The 21,560-nt window shown below is 39.4% G+C and overlaps 1 protein-coding gene across 1 annotated transcript in view; it reads right to left on the bottom strand.

Moving 5' to 3' along the window:
- Nucleotides 1–19,060: 19,060 nt before the first annotated feature.
- Nucleotides 19,061–21,560, bottom strand: part of MYH15 (myosin, heavy chain 15) — a 137,211-nt gene continuing 134,711 nt past the window's right edge. Inside the window, 2 exon segments of the mRNA XM_006878181.1 lie at nt 19,061–19,115; nt 19,242–19,283. Of these exon segments, the coding sequence (XP_006878243.1) occupies nt 19,061–19,115; nt 19,242–19,283 (97 nt within the window).

Raw genomic sequence — 21,560 nt, 5'->3', positions numbered from 1 at the left:
ATATAGAGACCTTACAGAAAAGAGTAGAACTGACCCATAGGGTTTCCTAGATTATAAATCTTTACATAAACAGACTGCCTCATCTTTTTCTCACAGAGTAACTAGTCAGTTCAATCTGAAGACCTTTCGGTTAGCAAATCAATCCTTAACCCACCTCTTTAAGGTGCCCAAATGAGATATGTCATGCACATGGATACAAAAATTAAACTGTAGGCACAAACTAATTGCAATACCTTCCAAATGGTGCATCTCTGGTTTGTTTTCTTTAATCCAGTATTTCTCAATAAGACAGTTTGAGGTGAGGGCCAATTAATTCTTTGTGATATGGGAGTATTCTGCACTTTTCAAAAGTTTTGGTGTCTCAGTGGCACTTCTAGTCACTGTTGTTAACTGCCATTCAGTCGAGTTTTGACTCATAGAGACCCAGTATAGGTTTCCAAAGAACAACTGGTGGGTCTGAACCACCAACATTGTGGTTTGTGCTTATCCACTGGGGCAGTTTAAAAGAAAAATCCAAGATATTTCCAAATACCTGCAGTATGGAAGTTGTTCCATAACAATCATCAAAATCATAAAATAAAAATCGGAGAACTTCACTTTCAGCTGCTCAAAATTCTTCAGTGGATCTCCATTATCTGACAGATACAATTGAAACGCCTTCAGTATTAAACTCCAAATGTCCTAATTACTTGGTTCTACCTACCTCTGAATATCATTTCTACTGCTCTTTCTTACTCATTCTTGCTCTATTGAGAATGAGAATTTATTCTAATGTCCCAATCTCCCTTTTCTCCCCATGCTTCTGCCCTTGACTCTTCTCTCTACCTGAATGACTTCTTTCATGTACTTCATGACTCACATTAAGCATTTTGTGCATCTACCACATTTCAGATTGTTGGGAAAGACTTTTTGGAAGAAGTGTGCTTGCTCTAGCATTATACCCATGGCAGTGCGCTAAAATCTCTACTCAAGACTTCATTTTTTTTAGGACGACGGATATATTTTATATCTTTATCATGCATATCTATCCAGCTTATGGTGGGTGCTCTACAAATATTTGTTTAATGACCCATTTAGTATGCATTTTCATCCTCGCCATGATGGCTTCATGAGGCTTCTTCCCACTCCTCCTAATCCTCAGAAAATGAGAGAAGTATTTAAAAAGTCTTCCTTTGTGTCACTTACATGACTATGAGATGCCAAGTTGTGATATTTCATCATATCTGTCAGCAGCAACTCAAACTTTTTAGAGATATCTTAGCTCTGAAATGGTGACTTTTTTATTTTTATTTATTTATTTTTAATTCTGGGATGCTGGAAAACAAAGCATGTGGCTTAGAGAGAGGAAGAGAACCAAGCAAGTGGTTCCGTGATGCTAGGGGATGTTGATTCCCCTGTCTCCAGCATCTGTGGCTGTGGATGCCCTGACAGTCCATTATTGGGCAGAATACTGGAGGATGAACGAACAGCATGACAATCACTCTTCTGTGCACTGCTCCCTTTGCTCCGCACGTCAAAGTCAAGACTTGACATGACCACCTTGCACAAGGCTGATTCAAGTGCAATCCACAGTGTCCAACCATCTGACTCAGAGAATGGAGAAAGTTTGTGGAACCCACCTGAGTATAAAAAAGATTGATTCTTTGTGTGGCTTCTGGGAGCTCTTCTTCAACCAGCTTGTGCCTATGTTCAGTCTGCTCTTGTCAGACCCTCTGTTCTTCTGGTTAAGACTGGAGGAGAGCTTCGCAACACTCGGCCATAGCTACCTGCTTCTTCAGATCATTGTTCAGGTGTACTCTGTCATCTAGCTGTGCATGAAGGTCCTATAAAACAAAATATGGACCTGGAGACTAGACTCCTGAGCTTATCATGTGATATGCACCTGTGCATGCATGTTCTGGGCAAAGCGCCACCCACTGAGGATTTAAACAAGTTGTTATTATTGTTAAGTGTTGTCAAGTCAGTTTCGACTTATGTCAACCCTGTACAGGGTTTCTGAGAAGCAGCTGTTGGGTCTGCACTGTTGACCTGGGGTTCACAGTCCCGTGCTGATCCTACAGTTCAACACCAGAAGTCCCTTAAAGGATTACATTTGGTGTCTTCACCTTTATTACTCAGCACAGTCTTTTAGTTAGCTTGCTTCAGTATTCAGAAATACCTAGCTCCACCCCATATTACAATGTGAAAATACCTTGATTTGTATCCAAAGCCAGTCCAGGACTTTGGCTGCTCTGATGCCTGCCAGTGGGGTCAGCTAAGCTGGAGTTCTACCTTGTCGAGGTCACCTTCCATCTTCTTGAAGGGTAACCTGAAATCTGTTCTTAGCATCAGAATCTAGACTAGACTGTAGAAGTCAGTAGTACAGTGGTGGTTCCTTTTAATTTTAGAGTAATAGTCAAGGGGGAAAGTTATACACTCAAATTAAGAGAGGTTACCCGCAGTGTTCAAAACAGTTTAGGAAACAGAAAAAACTAAAATTCAAGAGAAAGTCTGGGTAATTAACAAAATGGATCCAAAAGGCTTTTATGTTAAAAACATAGAGTTGGAGGGGTTAGGTTGGCAAATACATGATCATCATAGAGATGAATTAAGACTTATCAGATCAACTTCCAGGAAGAATGAAGAAAAACACTGGAATATTTTGGGGTTTATTTGGGACAGTTAATGCTCTTAGCTGCTAACTGAGGTTCGAGTTTCAAGCCCACTCAGACGAGTACCCATTGAAAAGCCTATGGACACAGTTCTACTCTGGTATACATGAAGTCACTATGAGCAACTGGTTTTGTTATGGGTCAGCCTTAACCTTATCTGAGACCTCCTAGAGAAAGATGTAGGGCAAATATCTGAATCCTTACAGTAGCTGAAAAATAAAGAGGCCCTTTCAAACAGTTACAATATTTTAAATGATTTCAGTGATGAGAAATATCTAAATAAAGCAGGAAAGAACCACCCAGGTTAGAGTTAGTCCTGAGCTCTAGTACCACTGCTCTGTTGTTGTTGTTAAGTGCCATTGAGTCGATTCCGACCCATAGCGACCCTGTATAAGGTTTCCAAGGAGCAGCTGGTGAGCTTGAACCACCAAGTTTACAGTTCAAACGACCTTGCAGTCTGACGCATTAGCCCACAGCGCCACACCAGGACTACTGCTCTAATGGCTTGTAAACACTAAACTTTAGCTTTCTTTCTCCAGAAGATTGATAGTACAATCAAGGATTGGCTGGGAAAAAAACAATTGCTGAGTGATAGTGTTACTTCAGTATACTTTTCCAACAATAAAACTCCTGTGCTGAACCTGTATGTGCAAAGTGACAGACACTGCATACCCAGGAGAGCAATGACAATAGTGGGGAAATCCACAGCAATCTTCCTTTCCCAGCCTGCTTGCAGTCAAATTGGGGCCATATGACAGCATTCTGGCTGATATACTGTGGAAAGAAGTGATGTATATCATTACAATAAATTTTTTATTGTGTGGTCCTGCGCTCACTTGTGATGTCTGTGGTAAGCTTGGTGACCACAATTGGAAGACAGTAGCATCACAAGATCGAAGAATTCTGAGTTTTGTAATGACTCTGAGGATAAGGGGCTCAGCCAATCCAACCACATTGGATCTGACATGAGCCAAAAATAAGCTTTTATTGTTCTAAGTCTCTTATTTGATGGCAATAAGTTTGAATTAGGGTTTTGGATTCAGGATAGTGGAAATGCTGTGACTAATACATGTTCTGTTACGCTCACCCTAGAGGACCTAGTGGTGGACAGATGAGACAGGCAGACGAGGGAGCAGCTTTTCTATCCTTCTTCCTCAGAGAGACTATTAGTATAAGGAGAAAGGATGCATTTGTTTGGGATTAGAATTCCATTCCACATTGAATTGGCTTTGAGACTGTGTTATGAGGCCAATCAGGATGGTTTACTGCTTGCAGGGGTCAGAATTTGGATGTGAAGGACAGGTGGGAAGAGGTCCCAGAAGTTGTTATGGAAATGTATGGGAAATACCTCTTTCTGGTTCCAGAGCTCAGGATTATAGCACCTTTCTTCTGCTAACACCATCAACCTAGCCCCTAACCTGGGCCAGCCCTCTCATTCCTACCCTTATGCCATGGATTTTGTTCAGCTCCCAGATCAGAACCCTATAGGATATGAAAATTTAATAGGCATGCTCAGACTCAACATCACTAAAAGCTTTATGATACTCCTCTGTCTTGCATTGGGGAAATTTTCATTTTTGCCACTGCTGATTCTTCCTGTACAAGAATGCTAAAGCATCCGCTGGCCTGGTGTCAAAATCGTCTGTACAGAAATACATTCTACTTAAGTAGTCAAAGTGAATGTTTCAAACTGTACTTTTTCCACAGTTGTTTATGAAACTTCATGAGTGCCTGCAGTTAAGTAAAAAGTGCTATGGTTTAAGAGGCATGGATATAATACAGACCTGGAGAATGGCCTCTGAACAATCAACACATTTCATGCCGAGTCAAAAATCTTTAGAATGAAAATTCCCTCGAGTACATTTCTTAAAGAAAAATGAAGCACTCAAGGCCAATGACAATACAGTAAGAAGTTTCTTTTTTTCTGAAATGAGAAATACAATTTGATCAAAGAAACCAGATTTGGGGAAAAAAACAAGAATAAAAACTTACAACATTGAAATGCTAATCATTTTAAATTAACTGTCAGTTCAAAAGGCCATTTTTCTCTTGAAACATTGCTCATCTCTACCAGAAAGATGTGAGAATTTTCTTAGTTCTAACATATGTAACTCATCTTTAAAATGATTAACAAGATACTATGCAAACTAAATACCATGTCTGAATGTAATATCCTACTTTTAAAAGGTATACTAAAATGAGTAAACATATTCTTCTGATAGTGATTTCAACAATGTTGTTGTTGTTGTTAGCTGCCATCAATTTAGTGCCAACTCATAGTGACCCTGTGTATAACAGAATGAAACACTGTCTGGTCCTGGGACAACCTCACAATTACTGTTATGTCTGAGCCCATTGCTGCTGCTACTGTGACAATCCATTTCATTAGGGGTCTTCCTCTTTTTCTCTAACCCTCTACTTTACCAAACATGATATCCTTCTCCAGGGACTGGTCCCTCCTGATAATATATCCAAAGTATGAGAGACAAAGTTTGACCATCCTGGCTTACAAGGAGCACTCTGTACTTTTATCAACACAGATCTGTTGGTTCTTTTGGCAGCCCATGGTATTTTCAAATATTCTCCTTCAACACTGCAACTCAAATGCATCAATTCTTCTATGGTCTGCCTTATTCATTGTCTAACTTTAACATAGATATGAGGTTATTGAAAATGCCATGGCTTGGGTCAGGTGCACCTTAGTCCTCAAACTTGCATCTTTGCTGCCAATACTTTAAAGAGGTCTTGTACAGCAGATTTGCCTAATGCAATACATCACTTGAATTCTTGACTGCTGCTTCCATGAGTGTTAATGGTTGATCTGAGAAAAATTAAGTCTTTGACAAATTCAATGTTTTCTCCATTGATATGGATGTTGTTTATTAATCCAGTGGTGAGGATTTTTGTTTTCTTTACATTGCGGTACAAACCATACCAAAGGCTGTGGTGTTTGATCTTCATCAGTAAGTATTTTAAGTCCTCTTCACTTTCAGCAAGCCAGGTTTATCATCTGCATATGGCAGGTTGTTAACGAGTCTTCCTCCTATCCTGATGCCATGTTCGTCTTCACATAGTCCCCATTCTCAGATTATTTTCCCAGCATACAGACTGATTAAGTATGGTGAAAGAAGACAACCCTAGCACACACCTTTCCAATTTTAAACTATTCAGTGTTCCTTTGCTCTGTTCGAACAGCTACCTCTTGGTCTATGTACAGATTCCTCATGGGCACAATTAAGTGTTTCAGAATACTCATTCTTCACAATATTGCCCATAGCTTTTCGTGATTCACCCATAGTCAATAAAGCAAAGGTAAGCAACTTTCTGATATTCTCTGCATTCAACCAAGATCCATCTGACATCAGCAATGTTATCCCTTGTTCCAGGTCCTCTTCTGCATCTGGCTTGAACCTCTGAAAGTTCTCTGTCAATGTATATTTACATTCATTTTGGGATTACTTTTAGTAAAACTACATTTACATGGGATATCAATGATATTGTCTAGTGATTTCTGTATTCTGTTGGGTCACCTCTCTTTGAGATGGCCACAAATACAATTTCAGTCAGTTGACCAAGTAGTTGTCTTCCAAATTTCTTGGCATAGATGAGTCAGTGCCTCTAGTGTCGGACCCATTTGTTGAAAGATTTCAATTTGTATTTTACCTATTCCCAGTGCCTTGTTCTTTGACAATGATTTCAGTGGACCTTGGACTTCTTCCTTCAGGACCACTGATATATGATATACTGATATATGATAGTATATCACGAGATCATACACTATCTTGAAATGGTTAATTATTGACCATGTCTTTTCGGTACAGTGACTCTGTATATTCCTTCCATCTTTTTTTGTTGCTTTCTGCATCATTCAATATTTTCCCACGTTGTTATTAAATGCCATCGAGTCAGTTCCAACTCATAGTAGCCCTGTATAAGGTTTCTGAGGAGCATCTGATAAGCTTGAACCACCAACCTTGCAGTTCAAACTGACTTTGCAATCCAGCACATTAACACACTCAGAATCCTTTAATCACACAAGTTGAGGGTTGAATTTTTTCTTCAGTTCCCTCAGCTTGAGAAATGTTCGTGTTCTTCCCTTTTGATTTCTTAACTCCAGGATTTTACACATTTCATTATAAGAGATAGTAAATCAAATAATATATATAAATTATAACCACATTGGTAAAGTTTGGCATTACTGAGTTCAAAGAAGTAGACTATATGAAAAAAAGATAATAGAGCAGTATTAAATATATGAGGCTATAGCCCAGGTTGGGCGTACCATTATGTGTGGGTCAAATCTGGCCAAACTTATTAGTTTACCTATTGTCTGTGGCTGTTTTCCAGCTATATCTAGAGTTGTGTAATTGTAATAAGACCATATGGCCCACAAAGTAAAAATATATACAATCTGTCCCTTTAGAAGAAAAGTTTCCATAAATCATCTATAAGTATCAAACCAACACAAACAAATGTGTTGTTATTGCTAACTGCCATCCAGTCAGTTCTGTCTCATAGCACCCTGTATAGTGTTTCTGAGGTGTGGCTGGTGGGTTTGAACTGCCAATCTGTGATTTGGAGTCCAGTCCTTATCCTACAGTGCCACACAAAGGTGGGGAGGTGACAGAGCATCACTGTTGTATTGTTTGTTGTTATTGTTAAGTGCCTTCTAGTAGGTTCTTACTCATAGCGACCCTGTATAGGGTTTTCAAGGAGCAAATGGTGAATTTGAACTGTTGATCTTGCGGTTCAAACCGACCTTGTGATCCAATACATTATCCCACAGAATTACATGTTGTTATTAAGTTCTTTCGAGTCAGTTCTGACTCATAGCAACCCTTAAAGGGTTTCTGAGGGGCAGCTGGTGAATTTGGACCTCTGACCTTGAAGTTCAGACTGACCTTGCAGTCCAGTGCATTATCCCACAGCACCATACATAGGAGAGGAAAAATATTTGTGACTGATCTTCACCATCTCCAGCCTAGACACAGGATGGGAGAAAGGACATCATCAACCAACTTGGTGACTATAATTGCTCTCCTGTAAGCCCTTTGGCACTGTACAATAAGATCTTGCTAACCACAAGGTTGACAGTTCAAACCCACCAGCTGCTCTTTGGAAACCCTATACAGGATCGCTATGAGCAGGAGCCATCTGGACAACCCATAACAATAAAAACAATAAAACCTTACCGCCAGGTTCTGGACTGAGCTGAACACAGGTCAGTCAGGTGTATCCTGAGCCTTCAGGAACTACCAACTATATCCCAGGCTTCAGCACATGGCATTCCTGATCTGTATTCTGCTGTACCCAAAGGCAGCCAGAGAAGCACTGCAATTAAACAATGCTTGGATCCACAATCAACACCCAATTTCAGTGCTTCTTTGGCTGCATTTGAGTAAAGCAGAATACCTGGGGTTTGCCACAAGAATCCAAGGAGTTAGAAGGAATCAGTTCAAAGGCCTAGTCCAGGACCTCGTGGTAAGGTTTTACTGTTGTTGTTAAATGTTGTCCAGATGGTTCCTGCTCATAGCGACCCTGTATAGGGTATCCAAAGAGCTGCTAGTGGGTTTGAACTTGTCACCTTGTGGTTAGCAAGATTTTATCCTACAGAGCCATAGGGCTTACAAGAAGCCAATTATAGCCACCAAGCTTGCTGATGATGTCTTTCCTCCTATCCTGTGTCTAGGCTGGAGAGGGTGAAGATAAGCCACCAATATTGCTCCTTTCCTATTAGTGGGAGTCCTGTGTGGTGCTGTGGGTTAATGCACTAAGCTGCAATGTCAGTTTGAACTACAAGATCAGTAGTTCTAGCTTACCAGCCGCTCCTTGTGAACCCTATACAAGGTTTCTATGAATCAGCATTTAACAATAACACATATTAGTGACTGCACTGTCACCTCTCTACCTGTAATCAGGGTCTTTAAAACTATTGTGAATTTTGGTTAGTTTGTTTTAAAGAAGCTCTATCATCCATAAATGTTTAGAAAGCCCTGACGAAAACACCAAGTATAGTGTCTAGCAAACATTCAATCTCAAATAACAGTTGAGCAAATGAAGCACTTCACCAACCACCCGTTACTCATACTTTCACCACCAACAGGCCTCTAGGCCAAGCTTACTGAGGATTAGTCCTCACCAGAATAGACAGGAGATCTTGGCAACAAAGAATAAGATGCCCAGTTTGCTGCACTATTAAGATTTTGCTATTGCCTCCAGGTCTGTCTTCTTGTGCTTTCTTGATTCCCTATCTTGCTGGGCTCCTTCCATTTCTGGAGTTCTTGATGGTTTATGCAGATGTAGTACCTCGAACCTTATCGTGTCTTCAATAACTTTTCTTTTTGTTCTGTTCAATAACATCGCTGGCTTCTAATCCTTGATTCCTTGAAATCTTATCCTCTGTTCATATATACAGTTTCCTCCCTGAAATTCTATTCAGTTTCCTTAAGATCACGTCTACCACTAACTCTGATATCAGAGAGGTGCTGCCTTAAATTAAACCCAGGTAAGTCTGGCACAATCTGTACTCATACAAAGCAGAAAGGGCCTTGGATGGCATTCGTTATATTTTGTAAAATAGGCTCATCTTTCCTTTCTGGGTGTACCTATCATAGTTACTATGAGTCATTAACTAAAACTCATGAATAACTCATCCCTCCCTCCAGCCCGCCCCTTCTTTTTTCAGTCCCTTCACAGCTCCTGTTTAGTCTTCAGTACTTTCTTCTCCCAATCCTAGCTGTTTGGCTCTCTGGCTTCCTTCTCACTAAGATTATTATAATTGAAGAACTGCTCTCCGACATTTAGATGTACCTGACGAGACACACAATCTCTGAGGATTTATCTTCCCTCAGCTGGATTTATTTATAGGCACAGGTTTGATGTTACATAAAATCGGTTGGATTTTTTTTTTCTAATTACACAAGTAGACATTCATTTTTGTTCCTCGTAGAAGGAAGTAGGACAGATATCAAGGCTCAAATGTTCTTGCCCCTCATCAAAAAAAAAAAAAAAAAAATCTTTTAGATATCAACTCTAAGCTCTACATAGACCTGAATTCTTCACCACAGTCAGTCCCTTAAGGGGAAGTGCTGGTGCATGAGAGCAAAGGGAACGCAAAGCACATACAGGGACGATTTGGTTTGACATCCTCATTAAAAAATTGACCCCCATGGGAGTTTTGTTTGAAAACGGGTTATGGGTAAGAGATCAGTTAAATTGGCCATGTTAACAGATTTTATTTTAAATTGTTTATCAAATATGTTGAAAAAGAGTTGCCAGTTGAACCACAGACTCAAAATTATTTTCCTTGTTGGCATATGGCATTGACTTAAGGGAACAGATAAAGGTAGATAATATAATCACTGTTAATTCTATGTGTTTATAATTGTACCTTTGATCTATAGAGTGTGAAGTCCTTTGCCAACATCAGCTGATTGATCTTCCTTACCACCTTCTGTGACATGTAGGGGACTGCTTTCATCCCTCACTTCACTGAGGAGCTAGGAAGTAGAATGTCTAAAGTCATCGGCTTGTTATGATGAAGCCAAGAATAGACCCTGAAGCCCATGAGTGCTGTCTAATTCCATTTCCTGACTATTAAGACTCAGCTGCTTCAACAGGGATTCAATAAGCAGCTTAGCTCTTGGCTTCTGCCCCTCTCCAAACAAATGGCCCCAGAAACAGGCAGGAGGAATATGGAAACTTCACTCGGATCTGACAGTAATTTTCACATACAGCATCAAATTTTTGAGTTCTTTTCCTCCCCAGGGTTTGGAATTATCAGTCAGCTTCTTGAATCCCCTAGAGATAGACTTGTTATAGGGAGACACAGACAGTATACACAATCCTATAATTACACGTTTCTGGTTTATTGTCTTACGTGAAAGTAGAATCTGTTTGAATGTAGGAGAATCCGACAATCTGGCAGCAACTGTATAGAGGCAGTCCTTTATATTAAGGATCCCTGGTGGCACACTGGTTAAAGCACTTGGCTATTATCTGAAGTCTAGGTTCAAACCTTGCAGCCACCCCTCAGGATAAATATGTGGCAGTCTGCTTTTGCAAAGATTTACGGCTGCCTATGGGCAGCTCTATTTGTTTCTATAGGATCATTGTAAGTCAGAATTGACAATGGCAATGGGTTATTCTTTATATTATTAGTTGTAAGTTTGCTGGAAAGATTCTACTACATAGACTAGTTAAGTTTATTTGGTAAGGCTCTAACCAAAAAACAAAACACACTTCCCATCAAGTCAATTTCAATTCACAGTGACCCGACAGAACAGAGTAGGAGAGCACTGTAAGCTTTCCAAGGCTGTAAATCTTTTTGGAAACAAAAAAAAAAATTTTTTTTTTTTCTTTTTGTTTACAAGAAGCCAATTACACCTTGCAATTGGCTTCTTGTAAACAAAAAACCAATTATATATGTCTCTCCTGGAAAAACAGATGGGTTCGAACTGAGGACATTTTGGTTAGTAGCCCATCATTGAATCTACTGCACCACTAGGGCTCCAAAAAGGATAATAAAATCAGAAAAACACAATGAGCTCTGTTCAGTCAAGGACTGTGAAACATACAGCTGTGGCTCATCCGCATAATTTAATGAAATTCATCTTTCTCTGAAAGCTGTCTTTCAAGTTCTGCTTTAGCTTTCAAGAGTTCAAGCTGGAAATGAAGAAACCTGCTTTCATTACATTCTTGAGTTCCCTGAAATATATAAATTGAAACAATAAATTAACTTTTGAACAAAAGTTTTGGGGTTTTTTTTTTCTTCTTCAAAATGTTTGTCACTGATAGAACTCTATAGAGTTTCTGGGAGAGGTCTTTCATTCAAAGTCAGGTCACTGAAGTTTGAAACAAAATGAGAGACAAGCTATGACTTTAGGTTGTCATTTCACTTAAAGCTTTGATGTTCTTAGGGATTTTAGCTGGAGTTTAAGAGCTAAAATTCTAAAGTATGTTTTAAATTAGAATATTGCAGTCCTGTCTGTGACTATTTTTAAATTTTTCAATGATTATTCTCAACTTTTCTAACATGTTCAAGCTTCATGATGATTCATTAAAAGTATCAGAGCTAGAATAAGGAAGGTGATATACCCAATCTGGAATCTTTTATTTGATCTGAACATTACATTCTAACAGGAATTAATTGAACTCAGAAAACAAGCAACAGGATAGTGCTAAACTGTTGTCAGATAAAGTATAAGTAGGGGATTTTAGAATGTGCTTGACGCACACTACTCAGAGTGAACAATTATCACCATTATTATTTGTACTACGACTGCTACAAACAAATGGACGCTTTGACAGGTAGAGAGACCTGCCTTCTGAGTGTTTAAATATAGATAAAAACATTGTTACCAGAGATGTTATAAATGTGATCCAATTTAAAAGTGTAGGTTTGACTAAATCTTTAAAGTCTATTCCCAAAGTAAAATTTATGTAAAAGAAGAAGAAATTAATAACAACAAAAACATATGGAAGATAGTGATGAAGATTTTCCAGTGTTTACTTAACCCCACAGGAGTGACGACAATCTATTGGTCAGTTAAATATGGAAAGTCCTGAAGGCAAGAGTATCTTAGTCCACATCACCAGGAATAAAAAGTGAGACTGAATAACATTATTCATAATAAGAACGATGTTGGGAATTTTAATATGTCTTAGGGTCTTCCTTGCTATTTTTTTCCAACACTACCTTCAATATAAAAGAAAATATGCCAAACGTAAAGGATAGGATAGCAATTTCCTAAAGGGAATGGTGCTGTTCCTTCAGGGAAACTGTCATTTCTCACTCTAAAATGTACTGGAAAAGTAAATATTTGGAGAAGATGACCTGAGATACTTTGAGGTTGTTTTCTTTTCTTTTTTTTTTTTTTTAATTCTTATAAGGTTTCTCATAAAAACTCACCAAAGAAAAGAAATAACCCAATTTTACAAATACATGTCCAAATTGATTAAGTATTTATGGATCTGATTGAAGATAGAAGTTGAGAAAATGTGAACAGAATATAATGCCATCTAGTGGTAATAAGCAGTATGAGCGTTATGGCCTTAATCTCCTTCTGACCTTTTTAGATGTGGGTGTTGATCAATTTAATATACTGTGATGCCTCTATGTTATGCAGGACTAAAATTGTCTCTGTCTCATCGTGTTTCTTACTTGCTTGTTATAGCACTTGAAAATTCTACCATGAAAGTTATTACTTGGGGATAAAGTGGTGGCTTCAGAAAGTCCTTAGCTAAGATGGCTAGAGAACCAAAAGGTCTTTTGAAAAGAGAACAAGGAAATGAAAATAAAGCTCACCAATTTTACAAGGACCAGCCTTGCTAGGTCTCCATGCTACCAATTGAAAGGAGTCTTTACAAAATATTTAAGACTTTTGAAAACACTGATGAATAATAGGGTAAGAACTGTGTCAAGATATGTCAGTTGACAAATCTCTACAGATAGGGTGATATGGATACCTTTCTGCCTGGCAAATTTCCTACAGAGTGGCAGTGATGAGTGGATGGACAGTGCTTTCAGAGAGTCATCCTTTGGATCCTATTTTTCACTATTGTGCCTTTAAAAAGCTGCCTAAAATTGAATGCCCATGCCTCTCACTTTATGACTTCATTTATTTATTATTTTTGCTGTTGTTGTCAAATACCCAAGCCTTTTAAAATTCACTTTCTCTATTGATATGGGGCTGGCAGTTGTTGTTGTTGTATGCCATCGAGTCAATTCCAATTCACAGCGACCTGGTATAGGGCTTCTGAGGACTGGCTAGTGAGTTTGAACAACTAACCTTGAGGTCAAATGCTTATCCTACAGTGCCACACCAGGATTGCATCTTAATATGACTAGGTGCTTATCCCAAGGGTGGGTCAAAAAGATGAAATTCAGGTGTAAGAAAGTAGTCTTAACAGAGTTTGTTACCCATTTATTGTGTATGACAGCATAATGTCCTTTGTAATTCACCCTCCTACTTGGCACAAAGTCTTTTTAGAGGTCTTTTTCAATCACACACTTGAAGTGCAGTGACTCTAGTCTAGAGGATAATAACTGGGCTACGGACCACAAAGTCAGCAGTGCAAACCCACCAGCTACTCCAAGGGAGAAAGATGAAGCTTTCTCCTCCCTCAAAGATTTACAGCCTGACTGGTTGGTCCAAAATATAGTGAGACCTGGGGACACCTGAGCCTATGGACAAGGACATAGCCAGAGTGGTCTAAAGCTGAGAGTGAAGCATCCAGCTGATATGGATAGGGATGCGCAACTTAAACACTGGCTACCTTAAATGAGAGGGCGATAAAGACATGAAGTGACTGGCTTACAAGGTTTCAAGGGGGAGCTTAGTTTAATAGTGTGTGGGGAAGAAAGAATCCCCACTTGTCTATTTGGGTCTGGTTAAAAAAGATGGGGATAAGATTCTTATGATTCAATAATGAGTAATTGTTATCATGACTAATTGCGACTGTCACAATTGTAAAGGTAGAAGTTTTGTAACAAAAACAGAGGAGTGGTTAATCTTACAGTCCAGAAACAGAAGACTCTAGGACCATCAAGGGAGAAGAGCACAAGCAGAATGCAGGACCTTATCCAGAGAAGAAGAGATACCAGAGATGGAGGCAGAGATGGGGATATGGAGACAGGGAGCAGCTGAGGGATCTAGATTCATGGGAAGAGAGGGATTGAGAGCTGGAAGCCATGAGGCACACTTGCAGAATGTGCCCTTTTGTGGTGTAAATTATTCTATATGCCTGAGTGTTTTTAAACAACAACAACAACAAAACCTAAAGTGAGTAGAGAGAAACACTGGTAACTGAAGGTACTTGGAGGGGATTCTAATCATTGTAAAGAAACAAAGTGTATGATTTGTTGAAGGTAAAACTGATGATCTGCCCAGTAAACTTTTACTCAATCCACAATAAAAACCTTTAAAAAAAAAACACAAGAAAGATTTACAGCCTCAGGAACCCTCTGTAGGGTCACTATAAATCAGAATTGACTGGACAGCACTTAACAACACCAACAGTGTACATCCAGAGATAAAGCCAGAGACATTTCCGAGCTTTTAATCCATAATATTGAAGACACTCCTGTCAAAAAATTTGCACAAAGATCATCTCTCACAAACAAAATACTGGAAATATCACTTTACATCTCATTTTTCAAACTATCTAAACTATTTTCAGAAGAAGTTGATTTTTGACTGACTTGGTTTAAAAATAATGTGGTGGTAGGTAGGTATGAGGATTCTTATTCATTCAGCATTCAACAGGTATTTTGCTGAGCCTCTATTTTATGTTTAATGGCAATGCTCTAGGTCATGAATTCTCAAATATTAGAGTGTGCATCAACTAAGAGATCTTGTTAAAATGAAGACAGGAATCAACAGATCTTGGGGAAGGGATGGGATTCTGCATTTCTGAGAAATACCCACCTAATGGTCATGCCTTTAATCCACGGGCCACATTTGAGCACTGGAGATAAATTGGTGGACAATTTAGACATAGGTCCCTTTTTCATTATGATCAAGAGGTCTTCATTTGCTATTGTTTATCCTGCTTTTTGAGTCTCAATTTCCTCATTTGTAAACAGGACAACAGCTAGCGAGAATTATTACATAAATGTTAATATCAAACAATTTTAAGTTTGCATGTGCCTACCGTGTAGTATAAGGAGCTCTGGTAGTGTAGTGGTTACAAATCAGGCTGCGAACCTAATGGTCAGCAGTTCGAAACTACCAGCTGTTCCACGGGAGAAAGATGAGGCTTTCTGCTCCCGTAAAGATTTACAGCCTTGGAAACCCTGTGCAGGGTTGCTATGAGTCAGAACTGACTCCATGGCACATAACAACAACAACAACCGTGTAGTATACAGTTAATAAATATTATTGTGTTGTTGTTATTAGAATACAGATCTACTTTATCATATGAATTAAAACATTTGTCCTGGCAATAATAGCACTGCTTTTTTCAGGGACACCTGGATTTCAGTCTTCTCTTATTTGATCAGTTTCCTGACCTTTTCCATTTCACTTAAATTCTTGTTTCATTCTTTAACCTGATTTGTCAGATCAGAAGTCTCTTCTGTGAGAAACAGGGAAAAAACAAAATTAGTATAAAGACACCAATCCCTGCTGAGACATGACCAGGTGGCCCTTGATAATTTGACACAAGGCTGCCTCTAGCCTATACAGAATTTCTGTTTGAATTAGAAAAAAAATAAAAGCCTCACTTCTTCAATATGTTGTTTTGCCATCTTCTAGAAAATTGTATACACCTATTCATAAGATATGAAGTTTTCTGCTCCCATAAAGATTGAGAGCCTCAGAAATTTGTGCAGGGTTGGAACTGACTTGGCAGCACATAACAGCAACAACAATTAGTAAGGGCAGTGCCTCAAATGGTATTGTGCTTTGACAACCTGAGCAACTGTGCACGGTGGTCCTGCTTATCAGAGCCATGAGAGACACAGCCAGTTGCATCCCAACACTTCCAGGGGGAGTTCATATCTATGAATATCACAATTTGTCTTCAACTTCCATGGTGCAACCACTGCTCCACTCTGGGATGGGAGCTTAAAGTAAAAACTAGGTCATTTCCTGCCAGTACCCAAGGCATGAGTCCAGATATGTCAGAGAGTAAGGAAGGACTCAGGGAAGACCTTAGCTCAAATAGCTCATGGCTTGTGGCTAGTTCCTCATGCATACAAGCCTTTGATAGAGTGAGGTACTCTGGAGTCACAAAACCTCTTACACCTGATATTGCCAGCTCTGCCTTTTCATGAGGAAGTCTCTGGTACTTAGGAATTCCCCTGCAGCCAGTAGCCCATGTAGGTGGTGAAATGGGCTCATCATGTTCCTCTGGTTCCAAGTTTCTATGCAACTATTTCACTCACAGGGCTGTGATGTGATGTGACTCAATTTTTACAAAAACTCCTTAGATGTCAATCAGCATGTGATAGGCCCTCTCCAGAAAAGGAGTTGCCAAAGAAAGTTGATGCTAGTGGTTTTCAACCCTAACGGAAACTTAGAATCACTTGGAGAACTTTCATAAAAGACCTCTACCCCCACCCCACCCCCCGACCAAATAAATGCACACTACTGACGTGGGTTAACACACTGGACTGCAAGGTCGGTTTGAACCACATGGTCAGAGGTTCAAGCTCACCAGCTGCTCCTTGGAAACCTATAAAAGGTAGCTATGGGTCAGAACCAACACAATGGCACTTAACAACAACAACTGAACTAGAAAATCTGGGGTGGAGTCCAGCACTTGTGCTTAACAAGTCTTTCTTGTGCTTCTGAAGCAGCTTACGTTTTATAACTTCTGTTCTAGCATCTCTCACATGTCTGTCTAGTCAGTGACCTGATCATGCCCTATAGCATATGCCAACAGAAAAAGCAAGAAATTTCCCTCCAGGGTGTCTCAGGGTTTTGATGCACATCACTGTTGGTAGTCATATATGTTGGCAAACTCTTGGAAAGGCTGTTTGATAGAACAAGTAGTCCTTGATTTAGGATGTTTTTATGCCAAATCACACACTTACAAAAGGAATTACCCTTTTGTAAAACACCAAAATTTGGTATTGTACATTTTATTAGTAGTAATATATACTACAGGTTATTGTTGTTGTTGTTAAGTGCCAATTCCTACTCACAGCAACCTTGTATAGACTTTCTGAGGCTTTCAATCTTTGCAGGAGCAGTGAGCCTCATCTTTCTCCCATTAAGTAGCTGGTGGGCTCGAACCATGGGCCTTGTAGTTCACATTCCCCTGTTTATCCTAGTTCACAGAAAAGTTCTATTATATTTTACTTGCAATTTTTCACAAGCTTTTTGAATCTTCTTTATATGTTTCCAATCCTTAAAGGCAAGTAAAGATGGGTTTATGATATTAAAAGACAATAATTGAAAAAAATAATTTTAATATTCAACTTATACCACAACCAACTTTTGGTGAAGTCATCACAACAGAACCCCATTTCAGTCAGGGAACTACCAGTGTATCAAATATTTTAAATGTATTCCTTTAACCCAGTATTTTTGTTACCAGGAATCTATCCTATTAATTTTTTTCATGTGCACGAATATATGGACAGGGATGTATAATGTAGAATTACTTATAATTGTGAAAAATAGATACAAAATTAATAAGTTCTGATAAAATAAATGATAATCATCCTCATTATAAAGTGCTATCTTGCCATTAAAAGCATGTGGTAGGTCTCCATGTGTAAGCATGAAAAGAACCACAGAGGAAGGCGGCATAGCTTAGTAATTGAGTATATCCTGGAGCCATGCCCACTGGGCTTGAATACCTATTCTGCCACTTACTATGAATTTGGAAAAATTACTAAACTTTATGTGGCTCAGTATGTATTGTAAATCCCCAGAACTAAGCAGTGAATAGTTATGTGTAGAACAGTGCATGGCATGTAGAACTGGAAAAGACACTGATAAATGAAAAAGTTAAAAGTACATGTTTGTTGTTGTTGAAGACTAATGGATACTTATGAAATTCTTAAGAATTTATTAATTCCTTTAGAGAGTGAAGCTGAGGCTAAAGGTAGAAAGAGAGTCTTATTTTTAAAAATAATTTAATAAAAATAACATCTGTGGTTAAAAAAATAATTCTAAAACAAGCATTAAAAATTGAAAAGTTAAAACCTGCCTTTACAGCTCTGAGGCACTCTGAAGCCAGGCTCTCCCACGATGCCTTGCTCTGGAGTTGGCGCCACGCCCAGCTCAGAGTACAGGTGTCCCTCACTTATCAAAAATGTGTTCTACATCACTTCACTTTTATGAAACATTTACAACAGTGCCTGTTTCGCTAACTGAAAGAAATCCAAAGAGGATTTTTGCTTTTATGAAAAAAGGCAAAAAGTGAAACTAGCATTCAGTGTTTGTATTGCAATGAGCCATTAGAGGCAATACACACTCCAAGCATCTTAGCATTAAACTGCCATAGCTGTGAACTGTGTCTGTGAACACTATGTGTTAGTGTTATTTTAGGTTTTATGTGTTATTTCTTATGATTTGGTGAGTTATTTGGGGGGTCTGGGAACACGCAAAATGTTTTCCCATACAGATTAATGGTGATATCTTCTTTGCTTTACTCCATTTCAGCTTATAAAAGGGTTCATAGGAATGTACCTTGGAGACTTTTCTTTTATCTCCTGAGTGTATCCCAGTACTGGTGCTCCCCTAGGCATGCTTGAGCTTGACGATTTCATTACCAAAAGCCTGGCCTCTGCTGACAGGTATCCAACAATATCTGAGACTTCCCATTCTTCTGCTTCTAGATAGCAAAGGGTGTTGAGGGAGTTGAGTGTCTGAGTGGCCTGACTTCTAGCCTGGCTCAATACCTACCACAAAGCAGACCTTCCTAGGCTTGAAGGGGGCAACTCGAAGATTGAACTACAGTCTGTGCCTATCTTTCTCCGGAGAAGCGTTTCTCGCCTTGGTCACCTCTGTGGCACTGTACGATAAGCACTGGACTGCTAACTGCAAGACAGGCAGTTCAAACCCACAAATTGCTCCTCAGAAACCCTATACAGAGTTGCTATGAATCAGAAATGACTTAAAAGCACTAAACAATACAGCTTCAACAGATTCCTGCAACCGAATTGCCAGCTTCTTCCTGGGAAAGGGGGAACCCAAAGGCATAGTGAAATCCCTTTCAGAAACATGTCTGTTCTAGAATGAAGATGATGCTTCTGACAAAATAGAGTGGTTTCTGAGGTTTGCTTAGTAGTGAAAAGCAAAAGCAACTTGCAGGGCATTTAATTATTTATTTGGCCCTTCTAGCCAAATTTTTCCACTCTGTGATATATTGTTAATCATAGCCCCTATGCCTGTGATTATGGTTTCATTTTGAACTGAGTTGTTAAGGAGTAAATGTTAAAGTGGGGCTAAGTAATAAGTACTACAGTGAAACTAAGGATTAAAGATGTCCCAGTGTAGACCTCTGGTTTGGGGGCAGAGGGCATAAGGAGGAAGCAGAGACAGACAGTGAAAAGTCTTCTGCCAAACCCCCCCCAAAAAAGCAGAGAAAGAATGGTCTGCAGAAAAACCACAGAGCTTTGGATATTGTTTAAGGTGCCAGTTTCCCACACTCAACTGAGAAGAAATCTGCCTGTGGAAGCTAAATACAGTGATGTCTGAATGATCCCGCAGCTGCAGCCCGCAGCCAGAAGTCCTCAGGCCAGAGGGTGGGGCCACAGCTAAGCAGAGGCAGTGAGCCAGGCTAGAAGTCGCGGAGCTGCGCATCTGGAGGGAGGGGTGTGACCAGTTTTTCATTTTTCACTTTTCATTTTTCACATTTCTCTTCTCTTCACCCTGATTGGGCCCTCACTGCACAGCCTAGATGCCTTCAGGTGGGTGGGAGCACAGGCCCAAAAAAAGTCCAGGATTGCACCCACAAATTTCCAACAGCACAGACAGGAAACCCGCAGTCTGCTTCATTTTGACCCTGGGAACCAGCCCCAAATTTCACCTAGGAAGGACCCTTTAGCACTGCCTATACAGCAAAGGCCAGTGGTCAGTGTCAACCACAATATTATTTTTGCTTTTGATTGGTGGTTTCTGTCTCTACTTTTATATTGTTTCTGGGTTTGGTCCTTGTGGCTTCACTCTTCTCTCAGGGTTTGGAGCTTTCTCCCCCTACCTTACCCAAGAAGAGACAGCAACTGTGCCCAAACAGCCAAGCTACATGCATTCCCTGTAATACCCCACCATCTGGACAAGAGCCAAAACCGGCTGCTAGGCATTACACGTGAAAAGGGAAGCCTATCTCCAGATCATATCCACCAGGAGACACTCAGCAAGGTTAACAACAAAGCAACATACATCCCTTTAAGCATTAAACAGTCACGTAACTGCTAAAAATGTCCAAGAAAACAAAATGAAACATCAAAACACATGTCCAAACACAGAAAAAAGTAACTGAGACAAATGAGCTGGAAGCAGACACAGACTTTCCAGTAGAAGAGCAGGCTCTGGATCTGCCTGAGAAGGAATTCAGAAGAATAATATGGAAACAAATTCTAATGCTAAAAAATGGGTGGAGGAAAATAAGGAAGAAGTCAGGAAAGTGCTACAGGAGCAATCAAACAAGATAGATATGACATTGGAAAGAATCCAAAACCTTTAAAAAGAGGTCTAAATGATTAATAATAAAATATCAGAAATGAACAATACACTGAAAGCGCAAAGGAGCAGAATGGAAGAGATGGAAGCCAGAACCAGCGAGCTGTAAGACAAAATTCTCAATACTGCTAAGATAGAAGAGCAACTGAAAAAAAGGATAAAAAAATCTGAAGAGAGTCTAAGATTCATGCTGGATAACACAAAGAAGAATAATTTAATAATTATTGGCATTCCAGAACAGGAAGAATCACAGAAATCCACAGAAGAGATAGTTGAAGAGCTTCAGAAAGAAAATTCCCATAACATCTTGAAGGTTGAGAAGGTAAACTTTCAAGAAGCCGAACGTACTCCAGGAAGGATAGACCCCAAAAGAAAATCACCAAGATATATCATAATCAAGCTCTCCAAAATCAAAGACGAGGAGAAAATCCTAAAAGCAGCCAGGGAAAAGAAAAGTGTTACCTACAAAGGCAAGCAAATTAAATTAAGCTGTGACTTTTCAGTAGAAACCATGCAGGCAAGAAGGCAATGGTGAGACATATATAAAACCCTAAAGAAAAAAAATGCAAACCAAGAATCGTATATCCAGTAAAACTGTCAATCAAACACGATGGTGCAATCAAAACATTCCAGGATAAACAGAAGCTAAGAGATTTTGTTAAAGCCAATCCAGTGCTTCTTTGGAATGAAAACCAGTAAAAACAGACAACAACCAGATATTGACCTACATAGCAACACCACCTGGAACTCGGTTGATGGATAGCAGAGT

The sequence above is a fragment of the Chrysochloris asiatica genome, unplaced genomic scaffold (assembly GCF_000296735.1).
Source record: "Chrysochloris asiatica unplaced genomic scaffold, ChrAsi1.0 scaffold00236, whole genome shotgun sequence".
Taxonomy (NCBI): Eukaryota; Metazoa; Chordata; class Mammalia; order Afrosoricida; family Chrysochloridae; genus Chrysochloris; species Chrysochloris asiatica.
This window is presented reverse-complemented; position numbering and strand designations above follow the sequence as displayed.